Source organism: Nothobranchius furzeri, chromosome 3 (assembly GCF_043380555.1).
Source record: "Nothobranchius furzeri strain GRZ-AD chromosome 3, NfurGRZ-RIMD1, whole genome shotgun sequence".
Lineage (NCBI taxonomy): Eukaryota > Metazoa > Chordata > Actinopteri > Cyprinodontiformes > Nothobranchiidae > Nothobranchius > Nothobranchius furzeri.
This window is the reverse complement of record NC_091743.1, coordinates 91,936,933-91,956,432: the sequence shown is the minus strand read 5'-3', so window position 1 is coordinate 91,956,432 and position 19,500 is coordinate 91,936,933. Positions and strand designations below refer to the sequence as shown.

At 44.6% G+C, this 19,500-nt stretch overlaps 1 protein-coding gene across 2 annotated transcripts; it reads right to left on the bottom strand.

Moving 5' to 3' along the window:
• Positions 1–899: 899 nt before the first annotated feature.
• Positions 900–14,145, bottom strand: cfap206 (cilia and flagella associated protein 206). Of its 2 annotated transcripts, none has more exons than XM_015975494.3 (12): positions 13,888–14,145; positions 7,675–7,758; positions 7,465–7,555; positions 7,099–7,287; positions 6,249–6,416; positions 3,536–3,747; positions 2,878–2,997; positions 2,108–2,306; positions 1,890–2,030; positions 1,615–1,718; positions 1,333–1,476; positions 900–1,163 (listed from the first exon to the last, which is right to left on the bottom strand). In XM_015975494.3, the coding sequence occupies exons 1-12, from the start codon at positions 13,993–13,995 to the stop codon at positions 942–944; spliced, it is 1,782 nt and encodes a 593-aa protein (XP_015830980.1). In that variant the 5' UTR covers positions 13,996–14,145; the 3' UTR covers positions 900–941. The 2 variants fall into 2 exon arrangements, with proteins under 2 accessions (XP_015830980.1, XP_015830979.1); XM_015975493.3 differs by having other exon boundaries at positions 1,615–1,808; positions 13,888–14,144.
• Positions 14,146–19,500: the final 5,355 nt, after the last annotated feature.

Below are 19,500 nucleotides of genomic sequence, written 5' to 3'. Positions count from 1 at the left end.
GCAGATTTACATTCAAATACAGTGCAGAGTTTTTCCCTGACGACGGCACAACACTGCCAGTTTTAGGCTGAATATTTAAATTTTAACTAAGATGCACTGAAGTGCCAAATTATTGGCGACACGTGTCTGCAGCACGATTAGACACTCGTTTATTTAGTTTATCAGCAAAAAAAAGTTGATTTGGGGGTGACTTGCTCTTTAATCTCTAAAATGAATTAAAACATACTCACTTGTTGAAAAATATTGGTGGTTCATAACAGATGACCATAAAAATCGGGTCTAAATATAATATACAGATTAAAAGGTTTTCCATGGGAGACCCGCCCTCAGCCATGTCAGCCATCGCAGATCATTGCAAACGTAAATCACAGTATGGACTGGCATCAGGGGTAAGGAGGTGAGAACATGAACAGAGACGAGGGGGCCTATCAGCTGTCTCGCACCTGGGATTTCCTTCTCCAAAGACCAGCCAGAGGGGGTGGGCGTGACCAACCCGGATCTGTCAGATCTGCTGGGTTGGTCACGCCCACCAGAAGAACAGCTGATAAACGCGTCACGAACATCTGACAATTCTGATGAAGACCGCAGTCGCCCGTTGAATCATGTCAAGCTAAACTCAACTCAACCTGACATGTCTGGACCAGAAAAAACCTCTTTTAGTTTTTTAATCATTTCTAAAATCTTTTATTTATTTTAAAACTTCATTTAAAATTATTTGTTTTTATGAAGCGCCTCGTGATTTTTGTCTAGAGAGGCGTTGTAGAAAAGATTGTTTTCATTGTCCGTGATGGCTTGCTAGGGCGCTGAGGCGGACCTGGTTCTGCTCTGATCCTTCAGTCCCTGAACTGTGACCAGGTCTTAGATACAGCTTCATGATCAAAGGCACGAGCATAATTCCATAACGTTATTGCGAAGAACTTTATTGTGTGTGGACAGCGTCCTCACTCATCTACAGGCCTTGTAAGGTTGAAACTGATAAGTGGAGCATTTTTTGGGCCACTCAGACCTGCCAGGTAGGTCAGAGGTCTGGGCACACTGCTCCCATCACCTTTCCCGGTCTGAGTGGAGGCTTCCTTAGGAAGCCAGGTCTGAGTGCTGCTCTCCCGCCTCATGTAGCTCAAGTCCGTCTGCGTCGAGTGGGTGGCTTTAGTCCGGAGGTCAGCCTGTTGAAGCGGTCAGAATGAACACACCCGCCGAACGCTTAGCATCACATTAGCATTAGCTGACCATGTTAGCATTAGCTGACCATGTTAGCATTAGCTGACCATGTTAGCATTAGCTGACCATGTGATTTTATGATTATGACTAATTTATAAAAAACAACCGTCTTACTAGTTTGATAGCTTTTCTTCGGTGCTCCCACTCGTTCCACTGATACAGTCGGTCAATGTTTGCTATTATGGGATGGATGTCAGTCTGAGTCCCACTGTCACTCCTGGTGATGGCCATCTCCTGTAAGCTCTCCTCAGACTGGACCTGAACAAGTACATATGAGAAACATCTGGATCAGCTGGAGGCTAGCAGGAGGTCTGTTCGACCCGGAAGGTTCCAGGCATTCCATCCAAGCTCTCCTCCCAGAGCAGAAGGGTGCGCTAATGGAAGGACCGTGCTGACCTCAGACTTTGGATGGACACAGAGCGGCTGCTGATGGAGATTGAGGAGCTTCAGGAGTTCAGGGAAGTGTTTAGATGTTGTCATCACTCCTGCAATAACGTCATCTGGACATGAAGCAAATTTCAAGGCTGCTTCTTTAGAGCTGAAAGCAAAGAGCATCTCCTTGTGTTTCAGGACTCCAATCTGTGGATTACCTGCAGAAAGAGCACGTTCATCAGCAGCACATGGAGACGGCGTGAACCAGAGGGCTGTCCCTTGCCTGGTGTTTTCAGTACCTGGAAGCAAAAGGCCATCCCTGTGGACGAGTGTGTAACCACAGAATCCATTATACTGTAGAGGTAAGCCAGTAAGGTTGGTGGTTGTTTCCGACGTGAGCCATTCCTGCGTCTCCATCTGAGCTGGATCCATGCGTTCATCTGGAGGACAGAAGAGGGACCACCTTCAGAACTCAGACGTGTTTATAAAGGTGTGGAGAACCGGGGGAGGAGCGTACGGCCAGTCTCCGCCAGTCTCTGCTCATCTGTCTTCAACTCTGCTGTCTCCACCAGGCTGTCCAGATACGTTTCAGGAAACATGGTGGCCTGTGAGGTGATGAAGGGCTGAAGACTGAGAGTGATGTCATCGAGTTTGTTCAACAGCGCCGCTTCATCCTGAAGCTCACGCCATAATTTGGACAAGTCTTTCAACAAGGGCTGAAAAATGTAGGAAGCAAAAAGGAAACGTGAAATCCACACCAGTTCAGGAGCAGCGGCGAAACGCGTCGACGGTCTGCTTCTGTCGGCAAAAGCATCGGGTCAGAACCGGACGTTAGAATGTTCATGGCCTGGTTTACAGAAGCAGATGTTATAATACACACGTTAAAACAGGTTTGATATCAAAAGGTGCTTCACTACACATCCAGGTGTGCTGTTGCATCACCAGCAGAGCACTGGTCCGAGGTGTCCATCCACCCGTCATGGACACAAGTCTTACACCGGTTCTAGTTTTCACTCGCTCCTGGTTCCAGAGTGGGATGACTAGAAAGCACAACTGTTTAATAAAACTGGAATCCAAACATATATAAAAGTAGGATTGTCCTTCTGAGAGCTCCACTGTTCAGCCATCATCACTAACAGGAGTTAATTCTTCTGGACCCGGTCACGTTTAAGGACCGTCCAGAACTTTCTGCTCCCTACTGAAGGACCAGAATGTTCATACCGGTGTCTGTAGGACAGTTAACCCGAGGGTTCTCGTTGGACAGTACAAGTTCAAATGTGCTCTTACGTAGACCACCGACTTCAGCACGGCTGCCCTTGATTGGACGGTTTCTCTGAGCAGTTTCATCTGAGCTGAGAGTTCAGTCCGTAGGGTCTCAACATGGCTGACGCACAAGTCTGCATCATTCTGATGACGAAAGACACACATAAACACCACAGCCCCAAACACAAACAATCACTTATTCTACTTCAACATGCTAACTCCACACAAAAAGGCCAGGGTCGGGTTTGAACCTTCAACCCCCAGTAGGGGCTGGTGAGAAACATTCATGGTGGGACGTTCTCAGTCCATTATGAGAACTGGGACGACCAGATGGAAAATGGAAACACACACCAAGTCAACTTAGACTAAAAAATGCCTGAAAGTAGGTGTTTGTATTTCTCCTGTTATCGGATAGCACCATCTAGTGGCTGGCCAGCATATCACATGACTAATAAAGGGTTAAGATGAAGACAGCTGCTGGTGTTTCTGACTCCATCTGGTCCAGAGCTTAATGCTCCTCCTTCAGCCTGACTCAGGAGCACCCAGTTAAACCCTCCTCAGTACTGCTAATGTCCTTGTTCACTTTAACGGGCTATGATGATGATAACTACCAGAAATATTAATAGTATTAATGGAAGTTGTTGGGAGACACGAACCCTAGCAATATGAAATGTTTCTGTACCTGTAATACTCGGAGGAAGGCCTGATGCTGCCTGACGTTGTACAAAGCCTGTCTGAGCAGGACGATGGACACGTCCTGCTGTCTGCACTCTGGGTCGGGCCGGGTCGCATCCTCCAGGACGGCTGTGTATTTCCACACCAACGTCTCCGTCAAACTCAGCTCCTTTTTGATGCTTTTGGAGGCGACTTCAAGGGTTTCTGTGAGAGCAGGCACTGATAAAGGAGGAAACCTGTCAGAGAGCAGGCCTGAAGCTCAGCAGGAAGCCTGCAGGTCAGTTACTCATGTGGCAGTAAGGATCGGCGACTTATTAAATGAGCAATAAGATGTGATGTTCCATATAACTATGAAATATCAGTCTGATTGGTCTTTGAATGTTTAATTCTCCGGTGCAGTGTGGATCGGGTGGCAGACCGAGGCGGGAGCCTTGGCGGTCCGATCCCCGGACAAGAAAACTGGTTTTTGGGACATGGAACGTCCCCTCGCTGGCGGGGAAGGAGCAGGAGCTTGTGGCAGAGGTTGAGCGGTACCGGCTAGATATAGTCGGACTCACCTCGACACATTGCATTGGCTCTGGAACCCGAGACCTTGCGAGGGGGTGGACACTCTCCTTTGCTGGAGTTGCTCCGGGTGAGAGGCGGAGGGCTGGGGTTGGCTTTTTGTTAGCCCCGAGACTCTCTGCCTGTGTGTTGGGGTTTACCCCGGGGGACGAGAGGGCAGCTACCCTGCACCTTCGGGTCGGGGAACGGGTCCTGACTGTTGTTTGTGCTTATGGGCCAAATATCAGTTCAGAGTACCCACCCTTTTTGGAGTCCCTGGGACGAGTGCTAGATAGTGCTCCATCAGGGGACTCCATTGTCCTGCTGGGGGACTTCAATGCTCACGTGGGCAATGGCAGCATGACCTGGAGGGGTGTGATTGGGAGGAACGGCCCACCTGATCTGAACTCAAGTGGTGTTTTGTTATTGGACTTCTGTGCAAGCTGCAGTTTGGCCATAACGAACACCATGTTCTAACATAAGGATGCCCACCGGTACACTTGGTACCGGGGCAGCCTAGGTCACAGGCCGATGATAGACTTTGTAGTCGTATCATCTGACCTGCGGCTGTATGTTTTGGACACCCGAGTGAAGAGAGGAAAGGAGCTGTCAACTGATCACCACCTGGTGGTGAGTTGGATCAGATGGCAGGGGAAGATGCCGCGTAGACCTGGCAGACCCAAACGCATAGTGAGGGTCTGCTGGGAACGCCTGGCAGAAGAACCTGTCAAGACGGTCTTCAACTCCCACCTCCGGCAGAGCTTTGACCGCGTCCCGAGAGTAGTGGGGGACATTGAGTCCGAGTGGGCCTTGTTCCACTCTGCGATTGATGAGGCGGCTGTTGCTAGCTGTGGTCGTAAGGTGGCCGGTGCCAGTTGTGGTGGCAACCCCCGTACCCGCTGGTGGACACCAGAGGTTCGGGGAGCGGATGTAGCACTGCAGCATCTCCCTCCTTCTCTTTCTCCCTCCCTGCTTTGCGAGTCTGCTGTGGAGAGGACTTCCTGTTCTGTTGACCCGTACGAGGAAGTGTGTGGTCGTGCGCATAGATATGTATATACATATATGTTTATATACATATCTATGGTCATGCGTGAGACCTCTAACACATCACTTGTGAGCATGCCTGATCCCAGCACGTGCAACATGGGAGTTTGACTCTAAAATGGCTCCTGTTCCAGGGATCACTCAGATTCTGGTTCATCCGGCACGGCGTTCTACGGTTCTGGGTGGTCGTGCTATCAGACACGGTGTGTCCAGCCTGCTGCCTCCTCTCCACTCAGTTTATTTAAAAGTTGACTGTTTGGAGTCTCCTCTTCCTTTCTAGAATGAGGAAGGGTTTATCACACCCCTGGTTTGTGTAGAGGAGGTGATGGGCTTAAAAACCCCACAAAGAGAATCATTTTACATTTATACATTAAAATAAACACATTTTGCAGGTCTTAACGGAGAATTGGATTTAGCTCCTGTTTTGTAATTCTGTGTTTTCTTACTGTATTTGCTTACTTTTCCTTTTTCTCCATTCTCAGAGGTAATTTAACATTCTCCTTAAAATAGGGTTTTTAGAATGTAAAAGAGTTTTTTGGTGCGATACTGGTCCTCCAATCGTGATGCTGTCTACCTGCCCAACTTCAGCAGGTGTCACTGATTGGCCTTCTTTACCAGGAAGTGAGAGGACCTACAGACATTTAGAGCCCTGACGAAGGCCCTGTGTCTCCTGAGGGCCTCGGGCCACTTTTAGCGTAACATTATGGCTTCCTTGTTTGGTGACGAGGTGCTTTCCAGTTTGGAGGCCAGACAGACGGGTGCTTGTATCTGCAAATGAAAAAGTTTTTTTTTCTGGTCCTTTTTGATGTAAACTTGACCTTCGGGTACGCTACACTCGTCTTTCACACCATCAACTCCTTCATTCACTCAGGCTGCAATGAGAAGAATCTCTAAAGGATTAATTATAGAAGAACCTGTGTGTGCTTGAAACACACACACACACACACACACACACACACACACACACACGCACGCACACACCCATCAGCTGGAAACCCTGAGTGGATTTATCATGGGACACATCTGCGGTGATTGAGTGAATTTTCTCTTGTTCACAGGTAAAAACCTTGACCTGCCTCTGACGAGTCTTGTTGGTGACCTGAACCTCTGCTAGAGAAAATAAAAACTCGTACTTGACTGAAAGATGTCGAACTGCTCCTCCTCTCTACTGCTGGCTCCCATGAAGAGCCTGACGCCCGTTACGAGTGCAGCGAGCTCCTGCAGCCGCTGCTCCTTGTCTCGTTTGGACAGATCCAGGAAGGACACCAGATCCGTCTGTGGGAAGACGCTCTGGAGGGCAGCTGGAACAGCAGTCAGATCAGACCTCCATCATCATCACAACAGCAGGTAGGAGCACCAGCTGAGATGACTCCACATCCTCCAGATTAAAAAGGCTAATCATACAACAGGTTCCACAGTGTTGACCACAGATGCTAAAAGCTGACATTTCCCCAGAGACAGCCACGTGAGAAAGCCCCGCCCCTTTTGGAGCTCAGGTAGACCTCACAGTAAACCATCATTCTGGGTTGGTGTTGTTTTATGCAACCACAGGTTAAGCTGGAGGGTTGGGGGTATGTTTACCCAGAATCCAACAGATCGTGATGTCCCTCTGAGTTTAACTACATAAAACTTTCAAGACTGCCAGTTCTTCTAATGTTCAGTGTTCTCTAACACACGAAGACCTCGTTTGCAAAAACAGAGAATTCCGTTCTTCATCAGCCTAAATGACAATTTAGATCAACAACGGCTTTTACCTGCGTTTGCAAACCAACTCTTCAGATAATGAAGCATTACCAGTGAGGACTGGCATCTGAACCCAGCTGAGACCCTCTGGGGCTTTCTGCATGCATTTAGCAGCTGCAGTGTGATGCAGGATGAACCAATGACCCTAGACAGTCAGCACTGCAGCATGATGATCCTAGGTCAGCTGATGAACTGAAAGCAGGTGGTGCCATGGTTCTGCTTAGGGCAGGTGTGTGAGACCTGTAGCTTCGTGCACCGCGTTGGTGTCTGCAGGTGAGCCCATGGCAGAGCACAGCAGGGTGTAGAAGACTACTTGATGGTAGACGGTCTCTAACTCCTCCCTGGTCATCGCTCTGGCATCAGTGATCTCACGGGTGATCTGGACCAGTTGGGACTCCAGAGCCTGATGGATCTCCTCCAGAAAATCCTCTGAAAAAAACAACTCCTGGTGGTTTCTAATGAACGTGAAACCATGCGTGAATGTGTTTGGTTCAGGCACAAGAGCTGAGGCACGTCAGCATGAATCAGAAGACAGAAAGGTGAGGCCCAGGAGGAACCAGAGACCTGCAGGCTGGACCAGAACACAACGGGGAGGTTATTACTTACGTCGAGGAGTATAACTCCCATCAAAGTTCAGCTGCATCTTGATGGTGTCCAAAGCAGGGCTGCACTTCTCCGTCAGTCTCTCCACACAGAGCTGTGAGACAGGACAGTGAGCTGCTGATGGTTCTCAGCTCTGGAGCGTTTAGACCTCAGCATCACTTCAAATCTAAGACTGGACCCACAGAACCAGGACCCCCCCCAAGCCCCAGTTACCTCTTTAAGCTTCTGGACATCCTGACTGCTCAGCAGCTGGCCATATTCAAACTGGTTCCTGGGGTCCTGCGCCACCGCTTTCACCTGTGCAGAGCAGAGTTATGCAACTAGAAGCTGCTGGTGCTGAGGAACCCCTAATCCTGCAGGTCACCAGCAGCCCGGCCAGGGACTCGGCTGGAGACGGTATGTGCCAGCTGAGGGAGGGCGATGGCTTTAGGGGTTCGTTCACCCCGTCATCAGTGGGTTGCTGGTTCGATTCCACGTTTTTAGCTTATACTGAATACAGATCTGATTTTCAACAGCTACCAGGGCAGAGACGAGAGTAATTCTGTGTAACTGTCCACAGCACCTGTGGTTACTATGGTTATTCCCCAGGAAGTTCAAAAACAAGCCCACGTGTTCAACAAGCGTCTGCGTGGACACGCAGGCTACAGGTTATACTGGTCTAACGGACAGAAGCGCCATCTTCTTTTATTATTGGAAAATAGAACATTTACAAAATTACAATATATTGCAAATGAGTCCAGAAACGTGAACGCAAGTGTTACGGATACAAGTGACGCAGGAGGACTAAGAAAAGTCTTTCCCAGGGCAGATATCGTTCTCATGGCGTTAGAATTGGAACTAGATTTAAGGCTGTCTATATAAATACCTAACGCAGCTAAGAATGCTTTATGATGCTGAAATTTAGAGGTGTGGATGTAATATTTCCCATATATCACAAGCAAATTAGTCATGTATAGTTTTTCTGAGTCTTTGAGATTGTTTCTCAACACCAAACAACATATGCTTTTTTCTAGTGAGAAACTTCATCAGGTCAGTCCAAAAGGTTTTTGTATGAGTGCACTCCCAGAACACGTGTAACGGACATTCATCATCATTTTTACAGACAGCAATCCATTTTCCATTTATAGCCTTTTTGTAGAAAGGCTTTAACCGGATAGCATCTGTGAATAATCTAAAACGATGCTTCTTTTATTTTGTTGAACAGTAAATATTTTCTTGGTAGCAACCGTGTCCACTTCCAGTCAATATTGTTGAAGGTGTTGGACCAGTAAAAAGTACACGCTGGTGAAGATACAACATTTCTCATAACAGTGTTTCTAACTTGGTTAGACACGTTGTTGCTTATAAAAGGTTCGTCTGAGTCAATAAAAATGTCCTTTGGATCAACTGGAGGGGTGATGACGTCTTTTGCTTTGGGTGCTGATGATAGAAGTTGAAGTACGCCGCTGGTTTTGCATCAAATATAATGACGTAGTCTTTGGTTGGCACAGGGAAATGGTAGAGTCATGAATAGTGAGTATGACAGTAAATTACCATTGGTATCCAGCAACTGACTGACCAAGAGTTTGCCTTTATCATACCACTTTTTACTGAAAGGTGTTTTATTCTTGTATTTAATATCATTGTTCCAAAAGTACAACATGAGTGACCAGCATGGTAACATTGGCTTGTTTCAGCGGGATTTTAAGCTCGTTGTAGTTACATCTTAGTAAAAATTAAACCACCAACCGTATTAGAAATGTACAAAGGTATTGTGTTCCATATAGAATAAGGATTTTTTAAAAGGTTTTCACGTATTTACTTTTAGTGTTTAGCGATGAAAAATCGAATGCATCAATTCCGCCTCTGTCCGGCTTTTTCATCATGTTTTTTTTAATGAGATGGCATTTATTTTTCCAGATAAAGATGAAGATGAACTTGTCTACATTGGCACAGCGTTTTTGTGGGACCTCTAGAGCAAGAGCCGTGTAAACTAGTCGAGATAATCCTGCCTTTGTTATCAGGGATCTCCCAGCAAGAGCGAGGCCCCTCTGGAGCCAGAGGTTACGTCTTTGTTCCAAAGATTTTATCAAGGGATTAAAGTTTTCTAATGATCTTATATCGTCATGTTTTTGAATGTTATTCCTAAGTATGTAATAACGGTTTTTACTGGGATGCTGTATAACTCTTTTTCAGAAGTGGTTTTAAGGGGCATCAGTTCACTCTTGCTAATATTTAACGTTAATCCTGAGGCCTTGGAGAATGAACTGATGATGTCGAGGGCTTTTTTAATTTCATTTTTGTTTTTAAGAAAAAGAGCTGTATCATCAGCGAGATGGGAGATGATAAAGTTTCTATCAGCCATATGTATACCTTGTAAATCACTTTTTAAATAATAGTCGATAAGATTTGCATTGCTAATATAAATAAGTAGAGAGGCTGGGCAGCCTTGTCTCAGTCCTCTTGATCTAAAATCTCTTGGAGCCGCCACGGGATAGTTTTATAGTTGCGTTGCTATTCTTATAAAGCATCTGAACGTTTTTTATGAATGGTTCTCCAAAGCCGGATTTTTCTAAACATAAAATTGTGTTCTATTGTGTCGAAAGCTTTAAAGAAATCTAAAAATAAAATAAATCCATCATCTCCAGTTAAGTCCGGATAATCTAATACATCTAGTTCTAGTCTGATGTTACTGGTTACGTGTCTTCCCGCAGCAAAGCCTGATTGGGTTTCATCAATAATTTCATCAAGATGACTTTTAAGTTTTTTAGCAATGCAACTTGCAGTTACTTTGTAATCGTTTTGAAGTATAGGGTAATAGGAGGCCAATTATCTACTAGTAATTAGTCTTTGTTAGGTTTAGGGAGTTTGGTAATAAGGCCTTGGGACATTGTTGGAGGAAGTGCTCCGTATTCTAAGCGTTCAACCTTGTATAAGAATGGTGATAATCCCTTGGAATATTTCTTGTAAAACTCTGTAGTTAGCCCATCCGTGCCCGGAGATTTATTAACTTTTAGTTTGTTAATGGCATTTTCTATGTATTTGCTAGTGATCTGGGAGTCGCAATCTTTTTTTTTTGGGATCCACTTATCTGTTTAATATTGTTTAGAGAATTCATAAATTGATCCGCTCTGTCATCTGAGATTTTTGTGTTATGAAGATTTTTGTAAAAATGTTCACAGAATTCTGAAATTTCAGTAGGATCCTCACAAATGTTGTTGTTTATTTTCAGTTTTGTAATTGAGTTGTTTTTTATGTTGTTTCTCTAGTTTAAAAAAGAAAGAAGTATTTTGCTCACCCTCTTCTAGCCATTTCTTCCTTGAGCATATGAATGCTCCTTTATTTTTAGAGATATACATGTTGTCAAGATTCATCTGTAGATCCTTTAATCTAGCATGGTCATTTTCTGATAGATTTTCTGGTAAAATATAGCTTAGGGATATGATTTATTTTACTATTTTAATTTCCTTTTCTTTTAGGACTCTTGCATGCTCTGTGCCTGCTTTCATTATTATTTTCCTTAATTCGTATTTTAATAATTCCCATTTATTTCTGAATGAGTTTTGAGAGGATGCAATAATCCAGTACTTTTCTATTGTGTCTTTAATATTTTTTCCTTGTCCATTTTTATGAATGAGTGAATTATTAAGTTTCCAGTATGTAAAATTCCTGTTTTCTTTGAAAGGACTTGAGTTACTCAGATCAAGGGTAATGAATTTGTGGTCTGAAAGAGGTGCAGGTATGATGTCACATTTTATTTTCTCTGCTATGTGGTCTGCTGTTAACCAAAAATCTATTCTTGATTTTGATGAGCCGGATTTATTTTGCCATGTAAAGTCAATTTTATCGCCGTTAGTTTTTCTCCATATATCTATCAACCCGAATGTGCACATAAGGTTGCTCAGGCTTGCGTTTGTGGTTGAAGAATTTGTGGAAGGAAGTCTGTCTATGTTATCATTAAAGGTGCAGTTGAAATGTTCATCTAATATAATATTAAGATTTTTGTATGTTTTTGATAAATTAGTTATTTTATTTTCCAGGATGTTAAATAGTTCAGATTTTCCTTTTTCGAATTGTAGCCATAAACACATCCTGTGAGGTATAAGTTTTCATCTAGCATTAAAATGAAAAGTATGTAATTACCATGCATCTGAGGTAAAGTATAGAACCTTCCCACTGAAGTTGTTTTAAAATGGCGACGCCTGCTGACTGATTTGAACCATGACAGAACCATATCTCATTTCCCCACTGTGTTCTCCAGAAGTTTGCATCGTTAGTTACAGAAAGAGTTTCTTGAATTAAACATAAATCCACTTTAAGCTGTTTAACATAAAAAAAGATTGCCTTTCTTTTAGTGTTATCTTTTAATCCTCGTGTGTTAAACATAGTTGTTCCCCATCGACAAATAAATATTGGACGATGGGTTTCCATACACTCCAATAACAGATTTTTGAAGATAAATGGGAGGTGGCCACCACCGCCATTTTGACCGTGTCACAGGTTCCGTCAAGCCCAGACAATTCCATAAAAGGGAAGAGAGGTGGATCTGAGGGTGGGGCTGTAAGGCTGGGATCAACTGACGACACCTGGTCGAACTAGCTACAAGCTAACCTGAAGCTAACCCAAAGCTAACGCAGAGGTGGGAGCTAAGCTAACGGAGGTAGCAACCTAGCTACAACTGGAGTTAACTGTGCTCAACACCAGAGCTTCTGAGTCAGAGATACGCCGGGCTGACCGCTGGGTAAAACCGGGTGGAACACAGAGAGCTCCACAAGCCGGCAGCCGCACAGCAGACAAGCGCCGCTGCGATCTGAGATGCGCAGAGCTGCCGCTGGGGAGAACCGGGTGGAAAACATCGGTCTCCCGAGAGCATGTTAAAATCTAAGCTCAGCTCGGCAGTGACCTAAAATACATAAATATAATTTTACTTAAAAATGAAGTGGAGACTCCTTGGACGCTCTATTAGTGCAATTAATGCCACAGCAAGTCATTTTGTCCAACAATTGCACAAATAATATCCAAACAAGAATACACAAACACAGACTCTAAATCCCGGAGTAGTTTCCAGGCCAGACCGAGGCTCTACTGAGGCCTTTCCCCGGAGCTAGCTCTGTGGTCACGTGGGTCTGATGCTCATTAATTATACAGAATTTTAGGCTTTTAATACACTTAAACAGAAGAGTGAGAAAAACATTCACCCCCCTCAGAGTTGTCATGAGTGTAAACTAGATCATTTAAACCTAAAACATGTTCTGGTACCAGGCTGTAAACATGTTTATTTCTGCTGTCAAATTGGTATTTTTAACATGGGAGTCAATGAGGATTTGCTCGCTTCTGACACCAGCCCCTAGTGGATGAGGGTGGAACTGCAATTTCTGTCACTTCCATGTTGGCTTCAATTTCTGTCCCGCATTGTTGGGGCTTGGTGTTCCCCCTAGGTTTCAGTGTCCATGGTTCCCCAGCCCCCTCCAGGCTCTCTAGGTTTCCCTCACATTTTCCCTTAGTCACCTCACTTATCATTAGTCTTCTGTTAGTGTTTATCTAGTCGTATTCTCCCTTGAGTTCATTTTGTTCCCTTCCCCATTGTTGGGTCTGGTTTCCTCCCCTGCTCCGTTGTGCTCCTCCTCTCTGTTAATTAGTCTCACCTGTGTATATAACCCTGTCTGCGTCTCAATGTGTTGTTGGTCCGTTGTTCGTGTCAGCGTTGTTTTGTCCCCCCTCCTTCTTGGTCTCTAGGTTATTTAGCTTCGTGCCCTGCTTGGATTTTATTTATTTATTTTTTCATCCTAATAAAGGAATGTTTTCTTTCACATCCGCTCCTGCTTCTTGTTGTTCTGGGCATCTGCATTTTGGGTCCAACTCCCCTGGCTCTCAACGTGACACCAGGCAGAACAACATAAATAAATTCTGATTCTACTGAAATACATTTATTGAAATGGGAAATATTTTTGGGGAAATACATTCCTATTGCCAAAGAAAATGTGAAATTAAAGCGAAAATATCAATTGATAAATGGAGACCTTGATCAACTAGAATTTTGATGAAATGGATTGAAATATTAAACATAAAACATAACTAACAAAATATGAAGAGGAGTTCAACATTCATACAAACCAACAGAGATGCTTATTATGTAAATACATTTTAGAAAATATTTTGGCACAGACTGATCTTCATTTATGTAGTTACACATTCTTTACTAAATGAATACAATATGGTGCTTTATTTTACAAATACCATTATAAACACAAATTTACGTGGTAAGAAACATTATTTTAATAACGAAACTGCTAAATTATTTCCAAAACCTGAGTGAAAGAACGGTATAAAGATGTGTAGTTTATTTTGTCCGAGTGGACTTGTCGTACTTTGACGTCATCGGCAGTCGAAGGACCTCGAGCAGACCGACACCGTCACTAACTAGCTGGTTAGTCTAGTTTCACTCACCATAAACAACACCAGCGGCTCCGTGACCGCGGCTCCTCTCCGTTCACACTCCCGCACTATTTCATCCACGATTATTTTAATCACGTTCTTCGCCAGGGACCGAGCCATCTCTACCAGGTCACTGTTGAAATCCGGTTACCTTGGTAACGACGCTAAAGGCGCAACCAACGGAAGTCACGTGGTGTGGGCGGCATTTGATCGATTGAAACGTTTATTTGAACGTAAGACAAAATATTTTCAAATAAATCAATGAACATAGCAGAAAAGAAAAGATATACGAACAAAAAAAGAAGTCTTTGTCCAAAGGGAGTAAGAAGAAGCAAGTGCTTATTCACCCTCTTGTCTCACAATACTAATTTACCTTTACTTTACAAATTATCATCTATACATACATACATATATCCATATTCATATATATATATATATATATATATATATATATATATATATATATATATATATATATATATTAGGGCCGGGACTTTAACAGGTTAATTATGATTAAATAATTAGAAAAAAGATAATGCGTTAAAAAAATTAACGCATTTAATCGCAGCTTGCATTTCAAGCACGGCGGAACCTTTGTCATTGCACGACTTCCTCGTAGACTGAATATCACTGACGCACACAACATTGCACAGTGCTAATGGCTACTAAACGGAATAAAAACCGAAAGAAGTTGCCTTGCTTGGACTGATGCAGGATTTAGGAAACACGTCCACCTCTTTTCTTAACTTGAAAAAAACAAACTTCCAGACAACAACGGAGTCCGTGTCGCGGACATTTTTCAGAGATCGTCTCTGCTGCGGCTGCCCGGTGGCACCGGAACTTTACAAAAATAGCGGTAAGCTATATTTTTAACATTTACGTAACATCTGTGCAGCGCTGAAAGCACCAGACAGAATAATTCTGTGTCCTAACAGTAGTTTATGAATGTAGTCAGACAAACGAGAGGCACCTGGCTGCCACTGGGAGAACGCTCCGTGTTCTCACTACTCTGTAAACAATCACAAACAAAGTGTCTTAAAGTTGAAAACAGAAGTTTAAGTTAAAACAGAAACACTCTGAAACTTTTCTGATGATTTTCTAAACAATTCTGTCGGGGAGTTATACGTTTCTGAGACGAGTCACTGTCTAAACATCACATGCATTACTATCATAAAGCAGCAGGTGTGTTGAAGCTGTCATCAGCTAAGGGGCGGATGCTTTAGTGCATCAGGGGCAGCGAGGAACGAGAACGTTGTGATCAGGCTGGAGATCACACCAGATTCGCTGCTGCAGGCCTGAATCTGCGGGTCTGCAGCATCCCCTTCTTAACGTGACATCAGGACTTCCCATGTAAGGAAGGTCCGCTCACCTGTTCGTCAGATCATTATTTCCTCGCCATGATCTTTTATCATCCCATCAACCTCCAGTCATCCAACTGGAACCAGTTAGTGTTCCTGATCATTCTCAGAATACGCCACGCCTGCTCTGGTGTTAAAAGTTAGTACATTTAAGTCCTAGATCATATTTGTGCCTGTTCTACTGTCATTTTGAAGGATTATTATTTATATGTGTGTTTTTACTACATTATGAGTAGAAATGCTAATAAAAACTCCCAATTATACAAACAAGTGAAACTGGAAAAATTAGAATCTGGTGCAAAGTCAAATTTATTTCAGTCATTCAACTAGACAGAGAGACTATTTAAAGGCTCAGGAACCCTTTGCAGGTGTTTTCTATTTGTAATTATAAATTTTAGTTGATTTGGGTTTTGTTTCATATCACACAGTGACATTTGATTAATTAAAATGCATTTTTTATTAAAATCTTTAGTTTACAGTAATAACCATGTCTAATGTTTGATTCTCTGTCTCATAATTTTAATTAAAAGTTTTGCTTTGAGAGCACATTTAATTACAAAGCCTCTAATTAATTAGATTAAATTTTTTATCAAGTCCCAGCCCTATTATATATATATGAATATATGAAAATGGACATATATATATATATATATATATATATATATATATATATATATATATACACACACACACACACAGTAAGTGAAATACGGCAGAACTAATGAACAATACAGAATATGGGGTGATTTACAGTCCAACAGCTGCTTCGTTTTATTTATAATTGCAATGTTTTTTGCTGCTTTGTGTATGTGTCTAATGTGGTGCTTCCAACTGAGTTTATTATCCAGTATCACACCCAATAATTTGATTTCATTAACATTCTCAATTTTTTCATCATCAATCTTTATACATACTTCTGTTTTGTTTTTACAATTGCCAAACGTCATTACCTTAGTTTTTTTTTCTATATTCAATGATAATTTATTATCATTCCATTTTTTAGTTTACTTAATTCTTTATTAATATTTCGTTGAGATCATTTCCAGAGTAGAACAAATTTGTATCATCAGCAAATGAGATCATCTTCAGAATTTTACAGGCTTGAAAAATGTCATTTATATATATATTAAATAGAGCAGGTCCTAATACTGACCCCTGGGGGACACCACAGGCAATCCCCATACTTTCACAAGGGACATCATCCATTTTCACAAATTGATGTCTCTTAGATAAATAATTGGTGATCTAGTCCAGTCCTATTCCCCTAATGTCATACTGTTGAAACTTGTTTGAGAATTGATTGATTTATTGTATCAAAAGCTTTCCTAAAATCTATAAATACTCCAGTAGCATATTAACCAATGTATTAATTATTTCATCGGTTGCTTCCATTATTGCATGAGCTTTGTTGTCCTCTTTTCTCTGAATCCGTACTGACTATGGTTTAGTATTTAGTGTTTATTTAAAAGGTTTTCTAGTCTGATATTAAAGTTTTTTCCAGGATTTTTGAAAATTGAGGAAGAAGTGATACTGGCCTGTAGTTGTTAAACAGATGTTTATTCCCTTGCTTAAATATTGGTATTACTTTAGCTACTTTCGAATACCATCAATAACTCTTTTAACCAACACCATATCATTACCGTCACAAGAGTTTCTTCTCTTAGAGCTGCCGGGTGCAACTGTCAGAGCCCAAGTCCCCAAACCAGCCTCTTCCAGCTAGCCAGTCTCCACCCTGGACCACAACTCCCAGCATGCTCCTCACGGGGATTCCCTCCACGTCACACCCACGTCACTAACCGCGACTATATACGGAAGTCACCTCTCCAGCTCACCACTCAGTCATCGTTTCTTCAGATCCATGATCCGAGTATCTAATCAACCTATCCATCTGACGAGTAAGCGCTATTACTTACCTCTGGAAAACCCAGCATCTCCGTGTCACTTCACTGACGCTCAGACGCTCGATGATTCCTAGATCAAACCGCGAGCTGGTGTATCGCCGACGCTAGCACTTCGGCGTCTGTAAAGCCACACTCGCTACAGCTCAACTCCCTGTATCCAGCCGGCCAGTCTGATAGGATGACGGAGTCCATTAACCCCGTGGAGTTTGAGCATTTAAAGAATGAGGTTGTGCAGCTCCACGCTTTGTTAGATCGGCTCAACACCAAGGTGAACTCTCTAACCGACCTCACCCTTCAGTTATCTACATCCCTCAATGCTCTCCAGCAGCAAGCCCTCGCTCCGGCTAAGGAGGAGCCACAGCTCAGCCTTCCGGAGAAATGGAATGGGGTGGATGGGAGCCCCGATGGCCTGCTCGCCTCCCTCGACATGCAGTATGAGTGCCAACCAGGAAAATACCTCACTGCCCGCTCTCGGGTGGCGCAACTCACCTCACTTCTCTCTGGACACGCTCAGGAGTGGGCCGCCGCTCTCTATAATTCTAAATCCTCTGCCTGCAACGACTATGCTGCTTTTGTGGCTGCCCTCAGGAAGGCATTCGTTCCACTCTAGTGAGGTGGGGGCTGAGGCACGTCTCCTAAAACTCCGCCAACGGGAACGCTCGGTGTGCACCTATGTGTCAGAATTTAGCACCATCGCTGCCAAACTCCAGTGGGATGACTCTGCCCTTCAGGCTGTCTTCTTAGAGGGGCTGGCACCCTACATCCAAGACGAGATGACGGGAAGAGAACTGCCCCAGACCCTGGATGAAGTAGCCGATCTTGCGCTGCGCATCGACCAGCGGGTTCTGGTTCGACCCAGGTCCTCCGCCCGCCCACTCAGAACTCCTGGACCTCTGCCTCGTTCACTAACGACAGCCCCAGGACACACCTCAACCGAGGAGCCAATGCAGCTAGGCCACCTCCCCCCAGGAGAGAGAGAGCGGCGGTGGCGCGAGGGTCTCTGTGCCTATTGTGGCTCCTCCGACCATCGCCGCCTGGACTGCCCATTACGGCCGGGAAACGAAGGCACCCGCTGAGTATCAGGGTTAGCTCAGTCTGGGTCATCCTCTGCCCCTGTCTCCCCACCGACTCCTCCTTCCCGTTACCCTCCTTCATGGCGAGACTTCACACCAGATGCACGCTCTGGTGGACTCGGGGGGGCCGCCGAGAATTTCATTGATGTGGATCTGGCCAAACGCCTACGGATCCCCCTGATCCGCCTGGAACGGATTATTCCGGTGACCTCGGTGGATGGCAGACCTGTCCAGCCCTATCCTGTCCAAGACCGAACCCAGTCACTCCAGATGATCATCTAAGGCCACCAGGAGACCCTCCATTTCCTGATCATCTCTGCTCCCTCCTCTCCTTTTATCCTGGGGTTCCCCTGGCTCCGTCTCAACGACCCCCAGATTTCCTGGTCCCAGAACCACCTTTTAGACTGGGGGACCCAGTGCCAGGCCCACCTCTCTTCTCCTCCACCCATGGCAGGACCGCCCAGCTGGCGGACTCGGACCTTCACCGCCCAATCTGCCGCTGCCCTATCAAGACCTTGCCGCAGTCTTCAACAAGCGGTGCGCTACCACACTGCCACCTCACCGCCCTTATGATATGGAAATCAAGCTGCAACCTGGAACCAGCCCTCCCAGAGGGCGCCTTTTCTCTCTCTCTCCCTCCAAATCCAGAGCTATGGATGAGTACATCAACCAGGCCCTCCAGCAGGGCTTCATCCGACCCTCCTCTTCCCCGGGTGCCGCAGGCTTCTTCTTTGTGAAGAAGAAGGAGGCTGACCTTCGTCCCTGTATCGATTACCGGGGTCTTAATAAGATCACCATCCTGGACTGTCACCCCCTGCCACTCCTCACGACTGCTCTAGACTCCATCTCCCAAGCGCAGATCTTCATCAAACTGACCTCCGGAGTGCCTACAACCTGGTCCGCATCAAATTAGGGGATGAGTGGAAGACCGCGTTTATCACACCCACCGGCCATTGGGAGTACCAGGTCATGCTGCCCTTCGGGCGGTGTAACAGCCCTGCCATTTTTCAACGCCTCATGAATGATGTCCTCCGCGACATGCTGGGCCGGTGGTTGTTTGTACCTGGATGACATCCTAATTTATTCCAAGACTGAGGCCAAACACCTCCACCACATTCGTGCTGTTCTGACCCGGCTCCTGGAAAATAACCTGTTGTGTAAGCCCGAGAAATGCTCCTTCCTCCAGCGGACCATCTCATTCCTGGGCTTCATGATATCGGATCGGGGCATAACCATGGACCCTCAGAAGGTCCAGGCGGTCGCTGACTGGCCCCTTCCGACGAGCCTGAAACA